Below are 20,962 nucleotides of genomic sequence, written 5' to 3'. Positions count from 1 at the left end.
TCAGGTAGTATTTTAGCGCTCTCTCATAGAACCTCCCTGGCATAAAATGATCAGGCTTAAAAGGAAACTTAAGTTCAGCTGCTCTCAAGAGTGATGGTGGAATACCCATTGTATAAATAATAAGGTGAAGGTGGTCCGTAGAAAGCTACATTCACATATAGTATGATAAATAAAAGACATTGGCCACTTTCGTCTGAATCTACAACCCTATCCTATTTACATTTAACCGATATGGAAATAAAAAACAAAACAAAAATAAATAAATAAATAAAACTTAGTGGATCCTTTTTTCCAATCCATAAAGGAATTTCTTCTAGCTGATGTGCAAAGAAAATCTTAAAAAACGTTCTTAGCTTCAAAAATCTGATGCCCCGTACACACGATCGGACTATCCGGCGGACTTGGTCCGGCGGACCAGAGTCCGCTGAACAATCCACCCGTGTGTGGGCTCTGGCGGACTTAGAAAGAAGTTTTGGCACAATATCCGGCCGCCTGTGTGCTAGTCCGCCAGACTTTTGAAATGGACAGACTTGCCCACACACGGAGCAAAGTCTGTTCATTTTGAACGTGGCTCCAGGTAGACGGGACTAGAGAAGGAGGTCAATGTCCCCGCCTCCATCAGCGAGATTGACACGTCGCTGGCCCAGTCACCTGGTATGGACTTAAAGGGGAAGCCCTACGGCGAAAAAAAAAAACAGCGTGGGGGGTCCCCCCCAAGGTCCATATCAGACCCTTATCCGAGCACGCAGCCCGGCTGGTGAGGAAAGGGGGTGGGGACAACCGAGCGCCCCCCCCATGAGCCGTACCAGGCCATGTGCCCTCAACATGGGGGCTTGCTTTGGGCAAGGGGGCTCCCCCACCCCAAAGCACCTTGTCCCCATGTTGATGAGGACAAGGGCCTCTTCCCGACAACCCTGGCCGTTGGTTGTCGGGGGGCTTATCGGAATCCGGGAGCCCCCTTTAATAAGGGGCCCCCAGATACCGGGCCCCCACCCTATGTGAAGGAGTATGGGGTACAACGTACCCCTACCCATTCACCTGGTGAAAAAAAAAAAAAAAAAAAAGTGTAAATATAACACAACACAAGGTTTTAAAATAATTTATTGCACAGCTCCGGTCTTCCGTATTGGGGGTCTTCTCGCCGGACTCCTCCTCTATCTTCTGCTAGTTCTTTTACTAGCGGAGGAGCCGCCTTCCGGGGGTCTTCCGACTTCAGGGGTCTTGTCCCCCTCTTCGGGTCTTCTTGCCGGGCCCTCCGCTTTCTTGTTCAAGCTTTTTTACTAGAGGTGGCCCGGTCTTCTCACGCCGCCGCCTGTTCTTCCGACTTCGGGGGTCTTGTCCCCCTCTTCGGTTCTTCTTCAGAGAAGGCGGCGACAGAAGACCGGGCCACCGCTAGTAAAAGAGCTGGAACAAGAAAGCGGAGGGCCCGGCAAGAAGACCCGAAGAGGGGGACAAGAGCCCCGAAGTCGGAAGAAGACCCCCCGGACAGCGGCGGCAAAGAAGAAAGCCGGGCTCCACCGCTAGTAAAAGCTAGCAGAAGATATCGGAGGAGTCGGGCGAGAAGACCCCCAAAACGGAAGACCACCGGAGCTGTGCAATAAATTATTTTAAAACCTTTTTATTTTTAATTTACACTTTTTTCACCAGGTGAATGGGTAGGGGTACATTGTACCCCATACTCTTTCACATAGGGTGGGGGGCCGGTATCTGGGGGCCCCCTTATTAAAGGGGGCTCCCGGATTCCGATAAGCCCCCGCCCGCAGACCCCGACAACCAACGGCCAGGGTTGTCGGGAAGAGGCCCTTGTCCTCATCAACATGGGGACAAGGTGCTTTGGGGAGGCTGCAGGGCCCCCCCTTCCCCAAAGCACCCCCAAAGTTGAGGGCACGCGGCCTGGTATGGCTCAGGAGGGGGGTGGACCGCTCGTTCATCCCCACCCTTTCCTGACTGGCCAGGCTGCATGCTCGGATAAGGGTCTGATATGGACCTAGGGGGACCCTATGCCATTTTTTCATCGTAGGGCTTCCCCTTTACGTCCATACCAGGTGACGGGGCCGCTGAAGGCGGCGACATTGACTTCCTACGCCAGTCCCGTCTACCTGGAACCGCTTTCAAAATGAACGGACTTTCCTCCATGTGTGGGAAAGTCCGTTCATTTCAAAAGTCTGGCAGACTCCCGCCATAGTCCGGCGGTTTGTCCGCCGCACCTAGTCCGCCGGAAAAGTCCGGTCGTGTGTGGGCAGGTCCGCTCGTTCGGAAAGTCCGGCAGACCTCCGCTTCAAAGTCCGGTGGTTTGTCCGCTGGGCTAAGTCCGCCGGATAGTCCGATCGTGTGTACGCGCCATAAGAGATACTCTCTACCCTTCATACATTTTGAAAGAATTTCTTAATTGCAGAAGACCAGTATTGATAATCCGGTATGTCCATGGATCGTCATGACAGAACAATATACTTACTTGAACTAGCTTTTCATTTGTAGGCTGAACAGATGACTCTTCTGGATAAAATACTTCAAATCTATCCTTAGCAGTAGCCCATTTCTTAGGTGGTTGGAATTTAACCTTTGGAAACGAAAACAGAAAGCAAAATAAAAAATATGTATGGTAACGTTTGGTGTAAAATGTGATGTCCTAAATACACAACAAGCGATACAGGGAAGAAAAAATAAAATAAGTACTCAGGAAACATAAGACCACAGATATCAACTTTAAAAGGATAACTATATTTGCAATGCTTCAACAGCCCTAGCCAGCACATTATGAGCTAAAATTGAAAGCCAAATGTGACTTTCACCAAACATTCACTGATGAGAAACCAATCACTATCATTGAAAAACACATGCACCTGGATTATAAGCTAGTCACACGGTCATCTCACCTCCCCCCCCCCCCCCACTCTTACAATCCCTCTACCCCTCAATAACGAACTCTTGCACTTGGTGCCAGGAACAGTGATCTTCTCCATTATCTTTCTGGTCATGCCCTTCACTCCAGATTGTACACCAAATTGTTCAAATATTCACAAAAGCCGCGATACATAAAGTCTTGGTATATTTCCTTCTCCATGACAACACAGTCCCACTAAAAGTCTGTAAAACGTTATCAATCGTTTGATCAATGCAGCGTGCTCTTCCATACCAGTGAACTAGAAGTCCCGTACACTTCGGACAATATGACAATGGCTGCACCGAGATGAGAACAATAGATTGATGGAAGACCTAACTGGTTCAAAGATTCCAATGACAAATTCAAGAACACTTGGTCCTTTTGGTTAGGATTCGCATGTAGCGATGACTACTAACAACTGCTTTCTGGTTACTGACCTTTTCACACGTATGTGTATACTGTGTTGTTCTGGGACTTTAGGCTCTCTGTACCGATCCGTTTGTTGGCTCTGGTACCCTCTTTGGCTAGTGGAGGGGAACTTCCTAACCAGTGGATTTCTCTCCATTTACCGACTCTCATTCTCTATTCCTTATCCTTTTTTATTGTATGGGGACTAGCCCCTCCCAGCAGTAACTACAACTTCCTGGGACACCTCTTCCTGGAGATTATTGGGGTTAGACCGGACCTATCCCCCTCCTTTCTCCAGTTTTAGATTAAAACTTTGATTATCAGTCTGTTTACAAAGATTTTTTTTGGTCGTGAAAATAGTAATGTCACGTCCATATTTTTTTTTTTACATGTGGTTTGTAATAAACCTGTTACTGCTTTGATGCCTATAATATGTTCTCAAAGCACGTACATTGCATTCATGTTTCTCCACTCTTGCCTCAGGTGAAGTGGAACATCCAAGTCTGTATATACTACCAGTTTACCTTGTAATATATTTTTATGTATGTATTTTATGTATAGTACCCCAAAAAAAAAAAACGCGCACGCGCACACACACACACACACGCACCTAAAAGAGTCACCAGCCCCATGCTGTCCAGTGTATCCTTTTTAGCACTGGCCTTCGATTTGAACCAAAACAGCATCAGAACTGAAGTCTGAAATTATGCTCCATATTGTTGGAGTCAAGTTGCCAGCTGGAGGCATACACATTTTCACATCTAAAGCTCCTTAGGCTATCCTATAATTTATCCTTTTTTTTTTCTGCATTTTGTCTATTGTTACATTATGTGCTGTCCACCTTTTTGGGGTATTAAATATAAAATAAAAATGTCGTTTACAACTATTAAAAAACGAACAAAGTATTCAAAATATCAGGAATGCACGTTTGGATTGGAGGACGTTTGAATCGGAGGATTTTTTTTGACTGTTTTCTCGTAATTAATGGCCATTCTGGTATTTTTGGGAATCCTGACTTTTACTTTTTTATATAGCCATCCATTCACATAATTCAGTCTTCACACGGTTGGATGGCATTGTTTTGACTGTACCATGCAGCATTTTAAACAGAAACAACCAGGAGCCTTTGCTGTACTGTACACATTTGTTCCTGGTCCATATAAATGAATGGAAGAAACATCTATGGTGGATATAGTAATAATATATTAAAAACTTGAATAAAAATAAAAAAATAAAAATAAGAAGGCAAAATGTAAATTTTTTTTTTTTTTTTTTTATTTTTTTTTTTTAAGGTAAGCCAGCACAGATATACTAACTAAAGGCTGAGTTTTTTGCTATGCCAGGAATGATAGGAGCATTAGGACCTCTCTGTTCTAAAGATAGTATATTTAGGAAAACTGGACATTCCAGTTTGTTAAAGCCCAACACCAACCATCTTCTTGTTTTGAAAGAGTGGCAAAGCTTCTACCAGGTTGTCATTACTGTCCCAGTCACATTTTCCCCTCACCTTTTATTCCTATGACACCAAGATCAGCATTGATTTGATGGGAATTGATGTCACTGAGACAGGAAGGCGCACAAATACCGTATGTACAAAGTGTTTTTGGCTGGAACTGGGCTATGGAATTATGAAGCTAGAAATATGCAACAAATCTAGTTACTAGTCCACAACCTGACTCGTGTATACAGGATTTTCTTTCTAAAGCCATTTCCCTTCCGCGGCTTCATCCAGGCCATGTTAAAAGAACTGGGTCACACATATGACCAGAGACACAAACCTCAGAAATAGTCACTTTTGATATATGTTTATACTACAGAGAACTGTTTTGTGTCAAATGTAATACATTTTTACAGCTGCCAGAACTCTCAGACTTCTTGGTTCAGTGTATAGTCACAAGAAATTATATGGAATTATGTATTAATCACATTCTTCTCCTTGCAAAAATATATATTGGAAATGGCTGAATGTATAAAAGTAAATTCACTAATAATCTGAAAGATGTATGATTGACAGTCTAACAAAACTAACCATTACAAATCAAATAAAAATATAATATAATACAAATAAAAGTTATATATTATCTAAAATCATATTTTTTTTTTTTTTTTTTAACAAAGAATTTTTATTTATGTTTCAAACAAAAAAAAAAAAACAGAAAACAGACATGCGTCAGCAAGGTACATACATATTTTGAGTAGACAGATAATCAAATGTATCACATATAAGCACAGATAGTTCTTAGCAATATATAGAGTCACTAATCATTGCAACATAAAATATAAAACCTCCCCGAGACCTCCCCCCACCACACAAAAAACCACATAAATTACAAAAAAAGGGGAAACCCCCCTCCCTCCCCCCACCCTCCATTCCCCCTAGCCTAAACAATAGTCAAATGCTTCGCCTCAACCCAAGCCGCCCAAATCTTCCCAAATTTCCCAGGGCAGTTCCTGCCCAGATATGTAAGTTTATAAAGCGGCAAAGCCGCGTTCACCAGGGACTGCCACAGTTGTTTAGTAGGAGGGAGAGGTTGATTCCATTGCAGTAGTATGGCTTTCCTCGCATAGAGTGTAGTGTAAAAAATAAACAGTTTCTTCCCCCAGGAGATATCCAGAAAATCACAGATACCCAGCAGGAGAGGTATCGGGCTAAGTGGAATCGTAAGCTCCCCCACTGCATTAATATCGGCCAGGACCCCTCTCCAAAATCCCCCTACCCCAGGGCAGGACCAGACCATGTGGAAAAAGTCAGCATCATCTTCTTTGCATCTGGGGCAGGTAGTCAATCGGTCAGGGTAAATCCTTGCCAGGCGTGCCGGTGAAAAATATACCCGGTGGAGGAACTTCAATTGTATAAACCTGTCCCTTGCAGAAATCGCAAGGGTCAGGTATTGCTGTAAACCCTCCTCCCAGTCCTCCTCAGTAAGTTCCGGAATGTCGCCTTGCCAGAGCTCAAACAAATGGGAGATCCTAGTCTCCTCCGATACGGTCAACGCGGCATACACCATGGACAGTGTGCGCGTCCCTCCCCCCTCATCTAAAATCATATTTGATCACTAATGACTGCAGAAAAAAAAAAAAAAATAAAAAAAAAAAAAGGATGAACAACAAGGGCTTACTAAAACTGTAGAGTGCAGAATTTGGTGCAGCTTTGTAGGGTAGCCAAATCAGCTTCTAACTCATGTTGTAAAGAGCTGAGCAAACTGTTGGCACTATATAAAACCTGTAAAATAATAATAACAACAACAACAACTTCAGATTGTTCAATTAAGCTTTTACAAAACAAAACAAAAAAAAAAAACACTGGAAGCCGATTGGTTTCTATGTAGAGCTACACCAGATTTTGCACTCTACAGTTTTAGTAAATCAAACCCCAGGTGTCTTAAAATGTATCTAAAGACAACATTAATTTTAGTTTTGGAATGAAGTGTGGAATGGTTATTTTCCCCTGTCCTAAGGCACAACAGTAAGTTGGGGAAACCATTTCAAAATGAGAAAAAAAAAAATGCCACTAAAACAAAATGTTCTTACTAGAATATTGCCCACTTGTTGCAGAGATGGCACTACAGCAATGGTTCTCAACCCCTGTCCTCAGGACTCACTAACAGGCCAGATTTGCAAGAAAACTGAAATACACCACAGGTGATATAATATGCTGCTCAGTGATTGCAGTATTCTAGTCGGTATCTCCCCAAGGTAATACTTAAAATCTGGCCTGTTAGTGGGTCCTGAGGACAGGAGTTGAGAACCACTGCTCTGCAGTCATAAATATCCCTCAATTTACTCTTTTAAGGTAAGTTACCAGGTCAAAATATGTTAAAGAAGAGTTCCAGGCTCCTTCAGATAAAAATTTAAGTCAGCAGCTACAAATACTGTAGCTGCTGACTTTTAATATTAGGACAATGAGCTGTTCAGGAATCCAGCGGTGTCCTCAATCAGGCCAATTTTTTAATCGGCTATCGGGTGCTGGTGGTTCCCCACTGCACATGCGTGAAGTGTGCTGCTCTTTGTGAATGGGCCTGCTGTGGGGGAAGGAGGGGGGGGGGCCCAAACTTGTGTCTCAGTTTGCCGATACTTGTCAAAACCAAGGTGTCAAATGTGGCAGCGGTGGGGGGAGGAGGCAGACAAGCGGAGCTTCCCTTTTGGGTGGAGCTCCGCTTTAAGCAAATCTTCCCTGTGAGGACACAAACAGCAACTTCTGGCCACACAGCAAATCAACCATTAGAACAAAAGAACGAAAAAAAAAAAGTTGCCTGATGGAGCCTAAACTGGACTGTCTGGCTTTTGAGCTCTAAATAATGTGCATCTATAGCCAAAACTTTTATTTTAGTTTTGGATAAAATGGGGAAAAGATCATAACTTCTGTCAGATTATACCGAAGTCAGAGGCTCTGTTAGAGAGATTACATTCGTTCTTGTCTTGTGAATAGGTTGCCTTTTTACAGGGACTAAAACAAACGAAAAAGTACACCACATTTTTGTCCACTGACGAAAAACTATGCTGAAAATTAATTACATTAGGCAAAAAAACGTGAGGCAGGGACGTTTACTGCTTGTGAACTTCTGGTTTCCACGGAGCTCCGCCTGCTTCCGCTCCCAGCAAGTAAGCGACTCGAGTCTGTAGTGCATAACAGCGGTTAGCAGACTGTGTAGTCAGCATTACAGGCCTTCAAGTCCTCAGACAACCATCCAGAACAGCCCTGTGCAACAGGCCTCCCGACGAGAGTCCCGCTCACAATGACGACCATTCAGAGCAGAGAGCACTGTGAGTGTGTACATTACAATTAAAGGCTTCCCCTCAAACCACCATCCAGGACTGTGCAGCATTACAGGCCTCTCAGAGTCAGACTACCGTCCAGAGCACTGTGTGCATTACAGGCCTCCTCTGACCACCGGAATCCAGAGCACTGTACATTACAGGCCATCCCTTAGACCTGAGACCACCATCCAGCACTGTGCAGCATTATAGGCCTTGCAGAGTCAGACCCCGATCCAGAGCACTGTGCAGCATTACAGCCACCGTCTAGAGCACTGTGCGGCACTACAGCCACCGGGGGGCTGCAGCATTACAGGAGGTTTTTCACCTCAATGCAGTCTGGTTTACAACCACTTTAAATAATGCATTACAATTTAACTAAACACATTTGATTTTAGTCGACTAAAATAATAGGGGGTTACCAAAAAAAGAACAATAATCATCCATAACAGCAAAATAATAAATAATAATAATAATAATAAAGTAATTTAATCTTAAAATTACATAACCATAAATTATTTCATTTATTAAATACCATTGTGTAGTCCATGCAGAACTGAACTACACCATGACAAAATTCAAGCGTTGAACGGAGCGGGAGATGCGCTGGCTTTTAGACCCCTTTCACACCGAGTCGCCCCAGCGTCAGAGGTAAAGTGGCGCTATTTTTAGCACCGATTTACAGTTGTTTTAGCGGCGCTATTCGTCCGTTAGCAGGGCGGTTTTAACCCCCCCCCCCCCACTAGCAGTCGAAAGGGGTTAAATCTGCCCGCAAAACGCAGCTGCAGCGGTGCTTTGCCGGCAGTATGGCGGCGCTGCACCATTGTTTTCAATGAGCAAGAGCAGTGGAGGAGCAGTGTATTCACCGCTCCAAAGAAGCTGCTGGCAGGACTTTTTGTGACGCACTGCCAGCGCAGTGCCCCAGTGTGAAAGCACTCGGGCTTTCACATTGGGTTTGTAATGCAGGCTTTTTCAAGTGCTATTTTTAGCGCTGTAGCGTCTGAAAAATGCCTCCAGTGTGAAAGGAGTCTTATAACAACTCTCCAGCTCAATCCCACCCGATTCAAGCAATTGGGACCCGTTGCTATGCCGCGCTACATTCTGCCATCACCTGGAGCAACCTAAAAGTGAAGGGGGTGAGAACCAGGGAAGGGAGACAGCCCTCTGTACTGTCCCATGGAGGCCCGCATAAGCGCTAGGGGCTCAGTCATCACAAAATAATTACCTCAGAAAGATGCCCTAAATCTGTGTCAGCACTCCGAGTACACGGTCGACATCTCCCTTCGGAATTACTTCCGGGTATGCGGCTCTGGCGCTCTGATTGGCTGAAGCTGTGATGATGTAAATTGCGCAAGTTTAGGAGATATTCACGGTACCTACAGGTAAGCCTTATTATAAGCTTAGCTGTAGGTAAAAGTGGTGCAACAGAGTTTACAACCACTTTAGGTAGATTTCCTTTTGTTGCATTTCAGAGTATCATATTCAATGATACTTCTGAATATACTTTAAAGGGGTTGTAAACCCTCGTGTTTTTTCACCTTAATGCATAGGATGCATTATAAAAGGTGAAAAAACTTCTGACACTGACCGCCCCCTAGTGCCCCCCCCCTAATTTTACTCACCTGTGCCCACTAGTTTCCTCAGCAGAGACGTGCTGTACCTCTCTGCCCAGGTTTCTCGGCTCGATTGGATAGATTGATAGCAGCGCAGACATTGGCTCCCGCTACTGTCACTCAAATCCAATGATGCAAGCGCCAGGGGCGGGGCAGAGTCCAGCATTCTGTGTCTATGCATGCAAATTCTGGACTCAGGAGCGCGTCCACAATGTAACCCCCAGGGAGAGCGCTTCCCCTAGGGGGTTTACCGATGTGAGGAGGAGCCATGAGAAGAAGATGCGGTTTTGGGCCACACTGTGCAAAACTAACTGCACAGTGGAGGCAAGTTTTTTTTTTTATATCAAAAAACACACACACACAACATAACAAACACACAACAACCACACACGAGAGTTTACTACCCCTTTAACTACCTACTGACCACTCATAGTAAAACCTACTGCAAGTAGGCAGCAGGTACAGGCACAATCACTTACATGAATGTGACTGTCTTTCCTCTGGGTTTGGGGCATGCATGAGCACTATCCCTGCCAACCCATACTGGGGTTGGACACAGCACAAGTTTGGCAGCAGATTTCAGGGAATTATTTTGGCTGAGCTCAGCCGATTGTGTGATTGGACACAGCCACGGTGTGTACATAGGAACAGCAATCTGGCTGTTTCAAAAAACAGCCAGATACTAAAGTAAAAGCAGCACACCTTAAACATTGTTAGGTACACAGCTAACTGATTGCCCCTAGATGTTAACCCCTCCCCTGCCAGTGTTCTTAGTACAGAGTCAGTGTACAATATTATCACAGATCAATGTATTCATGTCACTAGCAAAATCAGTGTCAGGTAGTGACCCCCCAAATAGTCTGCCACTCTATCACAGTCCCACGATAAGTCACTGATCACCACCATTACAGTGTAGTATATAGCTGCATTTTTCAGTAGAAATACCATCGTTTGTAGACGCTATAACTTTGGTACAAACAAATACACACTTATTGGGATTTAATTTTATTTTTTTATTTAAGGCAAAATACATTTTGGCCTAAATTTTTTAAGAAATTTTGATTTTTGTTATCTTTTTAATTGAATACGTTTTACAACAGAAAGAAATTTTTTTTTTTTCAGTTTTTAGTGTTGCATGAACGTGTAATTGCCAGTTAATGTAGCACAGTGAGAATAGAAAACACACATGTAAACAGACTTGCCGGTTATTGGCAGTCCTTTCCTCCCATGCAGTGTCTGTGGGAGGAAAGGAAAGGCCCAAGGCCCAGTGCCATTAGTACGGTGACAGTGCATATTATTAGCACTGATCACTATAATGTACTGGTGATGTCCGTGGCAGTTAGTTGCCCCAGAGTCAGTGTCAGATTGCCTGCTGTACTATCGTAGTCCCATTATAAGTTGCTGAAAAAAATAAATAAATAAATAAATACTGAAAAGATGATCAAATACTACCAAAAGAAAGCTCCATTTGTGTCAATTTTTTTTTTTTAATTTTGCCTGCAGGGGACCCGGGAAGAGGAGGATCAGGGCTGCACTGACCAAAACCATTGCACAGAACAGGCAAGTATGGCATGTTGCTATTTAAAAACAAAATTAAGGTTTACAATCACTTTAAACTTGATAGCACAGTCATTAGTTGTGAATGGACTATATAGATGGTTGTTAAAGTGTGGCCGCTATACCCTTAAAGTGGTTGTAAACCCTCACAAACCACTAGATTAAGGCTTACCTGTAGGTCCAAGAAATATCTCCTAAACCTACACAGTTTAGGAGATATTTACTAAAAGACAGTGATAGCTGTCTACGGCGCATGCACCGTAGACAGCGTCACGCAGGCGCACTATCACCGTTAGCAGCATGCCGCTGCAGTGGCGGCTCCCGTGCGTATGTGCGGGAGTGACGTCATCGCTGTTCCGACGCTGTGAGTGGCCCATTATGCTTTATCTTTTTCAGGGAAACAAATAGGAAGTAAACCCATCAGGGTTTACTTCCTCTTTAACCACTTGGGTACCACGCTATTGCCGAATGACGGCATTAGCGCGGACCTAGATTTCCAGGACTACGTCTATTGACGTCGTCCTGGTTACGAGCGGCCTGCGCGCCCCCTGAGGGGCGCGCGCGGCGCGCTCTGTGATCGGCGAGTCCGTGAGCCTCGCCTGATCACCGATCCGTGTAAGGGGTCGATCCTGACCCCTTATCACGTGATCAGCTGTCAGCCAATGACAGCTGATCATGTGATAGAACGGAGCCGGTAATCGGCTATTATTCCTCCTCGCGCTGACAGCGCGAGGAGAAAAAAAAAAAGCCGATCACCGGCGGCCGTGATCGGGACATCAGTCCCGATCACGGCCAGCAATGAAAGGCACCACATGCCACCTGCCAGTGCCCACCTGCCTCCCGCAGTGCCATCCTGAAAAATAAAGTAAAAGTAAGTGCCCCCCGTCTGTGCCCATAATGCCCACAGTGCCACCCCACAGTGCCACCCACAGTGCCACCCAATCTGCCTCAAAGGTGCTGCACCCCAGTGCCGCCCATCAGTGCCCAGCAGTGCCGCCCATCAGTGCCCAGCAGTGCCACCTATCAGAGCCACCTATCAGTGCCACCTATCAGTGCCTATCAGTCCCATCTATCTGTGGTACCTATCAGTGCCCATCCGTGCCACCCATCCGTGCCACTTATCCGTGCCATCTTATCTGTGCCCATCTTTGCCCATCAGTGCCGCCTTATCTGTGCCCATCGGTGCCGCCTTATCTGTGCCTATTAGTGCCGCCTTAACTATGCCTATCAGTGCCCACAAGTGCAGCCTATCAGTGCCCACCAATGCAGCCCATCAGTGCCCACCAATGCAGCCTATCAGTGCCGCCTTATCAGCGCACTTCAATGAAGGAGAAAAATTACCCGTTTGCAAAATTTTATAACAAACTATTAAAACATGATTTTTTTTTTTTTTTGCATCTTTTTTTGTTTGTTTAGCAAAAAATAAAACTCCGAGCTGTAACTAAATACCACCAAAAGAAAGCTCTATTTGTGGGAAAAAAATGATAGAAATTTCATTTGGGTACAGTGTTGTATGCCCGCGCAATTGTCATTCAAAGTGCATCAGCGCTGAAAGCTGAAAATTGGTCTGGGACTGAGGGGGGTTTAAGTGCCCAGTAAGCAAGTGGTTAACAACCTATGACTCATCAGCTGTCAGCAGAATGTAAACCAAAGAATTGCTGGCAATAAAATCTGAGAAAAAAAAAAAAAAAAAGGGGGTACCCCCCCAAATCCATGACAAGCCAAGAGGGGGGGGGGGAGGGGGTTGAGCACCCCCCTGATTACAGCCCCTCTATGTGAACGAGTATGGGGTTCATTGTACTTATTCACCAAAACTGTTTTTATAAATCCTATACACCTTGGTATCAGACGCTGCTTCTCGCCTTCTGACACCCCTGTCGTCTGACAGTTCTTAAATAACTAAGGGGCATGGCCACCCAACAATGTCATTAAGTGGCTACACCCCCTTGGGGATGCGGTGCATGCTGAGTCAATGACGTCACAAGGGGAGGAGCCATCTGGTGGTATCGTTGGGTGGCCCTGCCCCTTAGTTATTTAGGAGCTTCAGACGGCAAAGCTGTCAGACAGCTAAAGCCAGCGACAGCTCCAGCTTTTTTGTTTTCGGGTCACGGCGGCAGTGTTTATTGTGATGGACGCTGGATATACACTGGGGGATGTTTTTATTTTATTTTTTACAGAACTTGTCAAAAATGGTCTGCGTTTTTATTTATTTTTGACATTTTTTTTGGTGAATGAGTAGGGATAAAATGTACTCCATACTTATTCACATAAGGGGAGTGGTAGATGGGACCTGGGGGCCTCCAGATTCCAATAAGCTCTGCACCCGTAACCCCCCCACCCCCCGCCAGACTGCATGCTCGGATAAGGGTCTGGTATTGATTTGGGGGGGACCCCATGCCATTTAAAAAAAAAAAAAAAAAAAAAAAAAAAAAAAAAAAAAAAAAATCGGCATGGGGTTACCCTTAACATCAATATCAGACCCGAAGGTTCTGTCCTCCCCCATTTCTTGTTCAAAACTGATGACATGTGCGATTCAGAAGCATTCCCATAAAAGGCAATGAGCCTGGAATTCACAAATTTGCACTGCAACTGAACGCATGATATTGAATAGAGCTGCACGATTCTGGCTAAAATGAGTATCACAATTCTCACAACGTAAAATCTCTTTCACATTATATTATATATATATATATATATATATATATATATATATATACATACACACACACACATACACATACACATACATATATACACACACACACACACAAACATATACACTATAACTTTACAGGTTCGTTTTTTTTTTTTTTTTTAATTTGCATTTGAAAATGCACAATTTAAAAATATTGCAACAAGCACCATTTTATTCTCTAGGGTGCCTACTAAAGAAATATATATAATGTTTGGGGGTTCCAAGTAATTTTCTAGCAAAAAAAAAAAGATTTTAAACTTAAAACCAACAAATGTCAGAAAAAGGTTTAGTGTTTAGGTGGTTAAACTTTTTTCACTTACAAAGTCTATTGCGGCGTATTGCCGGCGGTTTTAACCCTTTCGCGGCCGCTAGCGGGGGTAAAAGTGCCCCGCTAGCGGCCGAAATGAGCGGTAAAACGCAGCTAAAAATAGCCGCGTTTTACCGCCGACGCAAAGGGTGGTGTGGTGTGAAAGGGGTCTTAATAAATGGACACTCACCTGTCCCGGGGTCCAGCGATCCCGGCAGCCGAGGCCGATCGATCGGCTCTCAGCTGCTGCCGCCACCATTCTAGGTGAGGGAATCGGGAAGTGAAGCGAAGCGGCTTCACTTCCAGGTTCCCTACTGCGCATGCGCGAGTCGCGCAGCACAATAGGAATTGTCCGCGCTGTCTCTGGGACCCGTGTGTGTCCCAGCAGACAGCGTGCAGGGACAGGAAGAGGCATACACCCCCGTGGGAGTCTATGCCCGGAAGTGGATGTAAATACCTGTCTTTGACAGGTATCTGCACCCCCCACCCCCCTGAAAGGTGCCAATTGTGACACCGAAGGGGGGGGGGGGGGGTTCCGATCAGCGGAAGTTCCACTTTAGGGTGGAACCCCGCTTTAAGTTAAACTGATAAAGAATGTTTTGATTCTTGGCAGACTGCCTGGTTTTTCTCTTCCTTTGAAGGCTGTGGCTTCAGAAGAGCAGAGAGAATTCTTTGCATAAAAAGAATTGTGAAACACTCTAGTCAAGATCACGATAACGATTCTTGGTGATTAATTGTGCAGCTCTAAAATTGATTATGTGAATTGGCTTCATAGAAAGCTGGTTTGGTTCACGTCATGCGAATCAGATGCGGATTAAAAAATGCATCCAATTCGTATACATATGAACCAAGCCTAAAAGACAAGAGATTACACAAAGAAAATATAATGTGCTGCAGAAGGCACTGCTCAATATTATAAACACGTTTATCGATTGTATAAATAACCCGTGGTAATGAGAATACATCTTGCATTATGCTTTAGTAAACTAAAACTATGGTGCTCATTGTGCCTTTGAGAAAGAACTTGAAGGGGCTACACATGCTAACTTGACATCACTTGTTTGGAAATTGTGTGATAGAATTAGTCATGCTGGAAGCGGATACATCATATTCAGCTTTTAGATAAACAGTAGACCAATAGTGTTAGAAAAGCACTAGATGAAGACTAGAAAACTCTAGACAGGATAAAAATTAGATAAATAATCTCCCGCCCTCCACAGCAATTTGCAGGCCAAAGTATGACAAAAGAGATTAGGCGAAGAATGTATAGTCAAACCAAATGCTGTGTTTACCGTTTAAACCACCTAAAAAGAAAAACAAATAACTACAGATACTTGTGCCATGGCCATTATTTCACTTTGGAAGTCTTGCACTGTAGAATACATTCCCTATAATAAGGCAAGGTTAATGGGAAAATTGTGAACACATGTCCTTCTTAAAACAAAATCACATTTCCTAGGCCACAAACTATTTCATCAGCTTCTAATGGACTCCAGATCAACTGGACAAAGAATTTCGGCCAACTCATAATTAAGACATTTTCAAAGGTTTTCGCCCAGAAGTGTCAGCGTTGGAGATCAGAAATGAAGCATACCTTTTACGCAAATACCAAAAGAAATGAAAATCAGATTATCTTCTAAAAAGGAAGAATCTTAAAACATGGCATAAAAAGCAAAGATAAAACAAGAAAAAATAAAAATAAAAAAGATGGCAGCTTATTGGTAGACAGGAGTGTTGCTCCTACCCAGATCATTTCAATTTGGCGCAGGTTCTTTAACCCCAAGTTTGCCACAAAGTGAATAGATGGCAAAACATTGTCAGAAGCAGAGTTACTTTTAAAAAAAACAAATCAAAACTAGAGTTGGGCTTTAGTCCTGGTTCACAGTTGATCTGCATGCAATTTAATCAGGAATCATCGTTAAATCACATTCAATGCTGCAGCAGTGCGATTTGAGGCATCATTCTGTATGGCTCAAATCGCACCACATCGTGCAGGACCTTTTTGTTTTTGCCATAAAAGAATTGGATCACATGGGTGTTTACAGAACGGAATTCTGGGTGTCGTTAACATACACGCCCGCAGCGGTTCGCATTAACTGGGTGCGATTTTGATGCGGTATGGAGAAAAAGGCCATGTTCACTTTTGGGAACATGCTATGCTCGTATTTAGGGTGTAATATGTTAAGTAAACACCTCCCACTACCAGAGCCACCAGCTATCGTTGAGTGCTCCAGGAGGCAGCCGCGGCTGCAAGATCGCGTAACCAGACTGCAAAAAGTGAAGTAAAAATATATATTTTTTTAACACAGAGCAGGCAGGATAGGGAGGGGAGGGAGAAGGGAACATTTTCAATAATAGTGTTAGGATTTAATCACAAGTTACAAATTCTAGGAACAGACTAAAGCTAACCATACTGTACCATAGATTGAATTTCCCCCAGTTCCTGAAGAACAGGACATAATTCCGGTTGCAGAGGGCCCCTGCTGGCAGAACCTGGCTTGACAAAATTTGTTCATTAAAACTGACTAAGCCTAGGTGGAAAAATCTGTCGGTCAAACAGCTTTCTATAAGCAGTCACTGTTTGGGTATTCAGACATCCGCAGGTGCCAGCTGTCTGAAAACAAAAACCAGCAGTACAGATTCCTCCACTCGTGTCATTTAGCAAATAGAGGAATCTACTGACTTTCTTTTGCTAAACCTGTAGACTGAACAAGGGAAACCTAAACATTAATGGCCATTATATTTCTTGTTTTCCTTTGGATGATTGTTACCTACTATGAACACTTGAAAAGTGTATAAAGATACAAAAATAGGCATCCACCTACTTTTTCACTAAAATAGTTGCTATTTTGAGATGTGGGGGAACTGTACCCAGGTGGACTATCAATACAAGGTAGAAGATATTGTTCCTGTGATGAAGCTACCACATCCACTCAATTTACCAGGTTTTAAATACCTATTGCCGGTTATTTGAAAGGAAAGAGCTTTATCCCTACTTCTGTGGATCACAGAAGTGCAAAGCGAAGTCCACTGTTGGCCGACGTCACTCAGCTGGTCCAGACTCTAGAGCGATCTTGACTTTAATATCAGGATTTCCCCAGATTCTTGACCGGCAGCTGGCTCAGCATGCCGCTGAGAACTTGAGCCAGCCGTTCCCCACCACCTCCATAGTCCAGCCCACGCTCCAGTGAGTGCTGGAGGGGCAGAGCACAGAGCAGATGACTGACAGTCACCAGCTCTCTGAAAACTGAGAACTGAGCGATCGGCGGCCTTTAAATCGCTCAGTTCTTGGTCTTGAAGACGGCAGGGGAGGGATGCAGCATCAGATCAATGCTGCATCCACCTAGGCGAGTACGTGTGATTAAAAAAAAAAAAAAAGAAGAAGAGGTAGTAAAGCTTAAAAGAAAAATAAATAAATCCTGCAAGTTTAAAAAGGCATAATGTGCTAGTATCCAACGCATACTAGCACATTATGAAAGACTTACCTTGAAACAAAGCCCTCCAGCAGCACGCTGCCACTGCTGCAAAGGCTTCCATCTTCACCTGGTCTTCCTTGCGGGTTCGCGGGCTGCAGAGCCTTGAATGGCTAAGCTGCAATGACGTAACTCCAGCGCACGCACGTAGGAGTCACGGCCGTGGCACAAAGCTCTGAAGGAACGGCACAGGTATGCCGTTCCTTCAGCGCGCATGCGCCAGTGACGTCACCAGCTGCTGCTCCCTAGAATATCCCCTAAACAGAGCACGTTTAGGAGTTGTTCATTTAACCTACAGGTGAGCTTTATTATAAAGCATACCTGTAGGTTAAAAATCGAAATACGGACTTTATTACCACTTTTGCATACCCACAATATTAGTACAAGAGCTACTGAGGCATACAGTGATAATTCCAGTAACAAATATACAAAAGCATGTGATATGGATAATACTTAATTGTGGCAAAATAAACTTGAACTAGACAAGGGTGCGCTTCCCTACGCAACAAAGGCCACTTAGCTAAAATGTAACCTTCATTGTAAACTATAAAAAAGGTATGCAAATGACCATACCAGGTATACCTATATGATGAGGTTAATGCCATTATATATGAATCAACGTTCTATCTCTATGTGGCAATATTAACAACTACCAAGTTTAAATGGTGAAACTTCTCTTGCTATAGACACATATAGACAATATGAAGGTTTTATTTCCTCCTACATGTAATTAAAGTGGTTGTAAACCCCCGATTGTGACTTATCTATAGGTAAGCCTAGAATAAGGCTTACCTATAGGTAGTGGAAATATCTCCTAAACCTGTGCCGTTTAGGAGGGATTTGCTGTAGACTGTATCAATGATGTCATCAGCGCATGCACTGTAAAGAAACGGCCCTCCGTGGCGTTTCTTCACTCGCAAGCGCTGTGACTGACGGCTTCCATGCGCATGATTGACGTCACATGGCTCCAGCCAGTAACAGAGCCGAAGCCTGTGGTCCTGGAAGGAAGAGGGGTGAAGATCGATGCTGCCAACAGCAGGGACAGGGCAGGCTTCGTATGCAGGTAAGTGCCACATAATGGGCTAGTATGCAATGCATACTAGCCCGTTATGCTTTTACTTTGCAGAGGAGCAAAGAGGAAGTAAAACCCATCAGGGTTTACTTGTTCTTTAACCAATTTCAGACCGGACCATTTTGCTGGCTTAAGACCAGACCACTTTTTGCGATTCGGCACTGCGTCGCTTTGACAATTGCGCGGTCGTGCGACGTGGCTCCCAAACAAAACTGACGTCCTTTTTTCCCCACAAATAGAGATTTCTTTTGGTGGTATTTGATAACCCCTGCGGTTTTTATTTTTTGAGCTATAAACAAAAATAGAGTAACAATTTAAAAAAAAATAAAAAAAAAAAGCATTATTTTTTACTTTTCGCTATAATAAATATCCCCCAAAAATATATAAAAATGTGTTTTTCCTCAGTTTAGGCCAATACATATTCTTCTACATATTTTTGGTAAAAAACGCAATAAGCAATTATTGATTGGTTTTCTCAAAATTTATAGCGTTTACAAAATAGGGGATAGTCTTATGGCATTTTTATTAATATTTTTTTTTTTACTAGTAATGGCGGCGATCAGCGATTTTTTATTGTGACTGCAACATTATGGCGGACACATCGAACATTTTTGACACATTTTTGGGACCAGTCATTTATACAGCAATCAGTGCTATACAAATGCACTGATTTCTGTGTAAATGGCACTGGCAGTGAAGGGGTTAACCAGGGGGTGGCAGTGTAGAGGTTAAGTGTGTCCTAGAGGCGTGTTATTAACTGTGGGGGGCTGGGCTGTGTGTTAGTGAACACTGATCTCTGCTTCAATAACATGGAGCAGAGATCAGTGTCACTAGTTGCTAGGCAGAACAGGGAGATGCTGTTTACATCGGCATCTCCTCGTTCAGCCTCCCCTTGAGACGATTGCAGGTACAAATGGACATACCTATACGCCAATTTGCCGACGTACATCGGCGTGCGCCGGTCGGGAAGTGGTTAAGTGGTCATTGGTGCGTAGGGGAGCGCACCCTCGTTTAGTTCTAGTTTAATTCCAGTAACATCACATATAGGACCTGTTGCTGGCTTGTAATACGCTCTCATAAATTGCAGCTTTGAGTGTTTGTGAAAACTACGCTTTACATTATGAATTACCACACTTTTGATTATTTCTGCTTGCCAACATAAGCCTTGCTTTCTTTTTAAGGAGATGAAATTTAAAGTATAACTAAAGGCAAAAGTTTTATTTAGTTTTGGACACAGTGGAGAGGGATTTGAAAACTTGTCAGTATTCATTACTGTGTGTCCTCGATAGGAATATTCACCCTCTCCATTTGTTCTGTTTAACATTAGCATTGAAAGTGAAAGAGAAAATACCACATGTTGGGTTGTCCCCAGAAAAGTAATAACGAGGGGACATCTTCCAATGGGGACACTAGTTCTGGTGACCTGGGGGTTTCCAAGGAATTACCTTAATTTTCAGGGATTTCCTCTCACTTCCTGTTTTGGCTATGGGACAGGAAGTGAAGAGAAATCTCCCCAGATGGCCAACAGGGCTTATTCTATCCAAAAAAAAAAAAATAGAAATAAAAGGTTTTGCCTATAGTTCTACCATAATAAAACAGTACACGAGTATAAATGTGGTACCTTGGTGTGATTTGTGATTTCCTTATGTTTTTTCACCACACAATCAATAATGTCACAGACGGTTTGTATCTTCCGTTCAGAGAAAGCACATTGCAGAAATTGCTGCTTTGTAAGTATGGGCTTGTATTGGAAAACATCTCTGAGAACCTGCAGGAAAGAATGGGTAAAATATATTTTTAAATATCACAATACAGACGAGAGAACAAACATCAAAGTAGGATTATGACCTCCCATAAAGGAGACAGCATTTAATTATAGAAGATATTAGTATTGCAGGGGCTGTGGTCAGCAGCAAGGTCACTGCTGATTCACAAAGCTGTAGCTTGCCAATCAGCACCTGGCTATATCTATTTCTAGGTAGTAATTCAGTGATTAATAGCGCCTATTGAAAGGTGATGTATATGAATATAGATTGGGTAATGATAATAATAATAAAAGTATATAAAGTTTCTAATAGAGAAAAAGGTGCAATCTTGAATACACGCCGACGTTATCTCGCCTCACATGACCCCGGAAGTGCAGGCAATATATATTTTGTTTTGCCAGCAAACGTTCTTTTAGCCACATGAATCTTTAT

At 43.5% G+C, this 20,962-nt stretch overlaps 1 protein-coding gene across 4 annotated transcripts in view; it reads right to left on the bottom strand.

Annotated features, from left to right (window-relative positions):
- The window catches only part of CEP44 (centrosomal protein 44), a 63,630-nt gene that overhangs the window by 27,872 nt on the left and 14,796 nt on the right, over nt 1-20,962 (bottom strand). For all 4 annotated transcript variants that reach the window (XM_077477221.1, XM_077477218.1, XM_077477219.1 and 1 more), the window contains exons 4-5: nt 20,386-20,532; nt 2,456-2,560 (exon numbers count right to left, since the gene is read on the bottom strand). In XM_077477221.1, coding sequence (XP_077333347.1) covers nt 2,456-2,560; nt 20,386-20,532 — 252 coding nt within the window. The remainder of the gene's footprint in view (nt 1-2,455; nt 2,561-20,385; nt 20,533-20,962) is intronic.

Source organism: Lithobates pipiens, unplaced genomic scaffold, assembly GCF_037356315.1.
Source record: "Lithobates pipiens isolate NorthernLeopardFrog02 unplaced genomic scaffold, aLitPip1_a1.2 Scaffold_13, whole genome shotgun sequence".
Lineage (NCBI taxonomy): Eukaryota > Metazoa > Chordata > Amphibia > Anura > Ranidae > Lithobates > Lithobates pipiens.
Note: the sequence above shows the minus strand (reverse complement) of the source record. Positions and strands in the feature narration are given on the sequence as shown.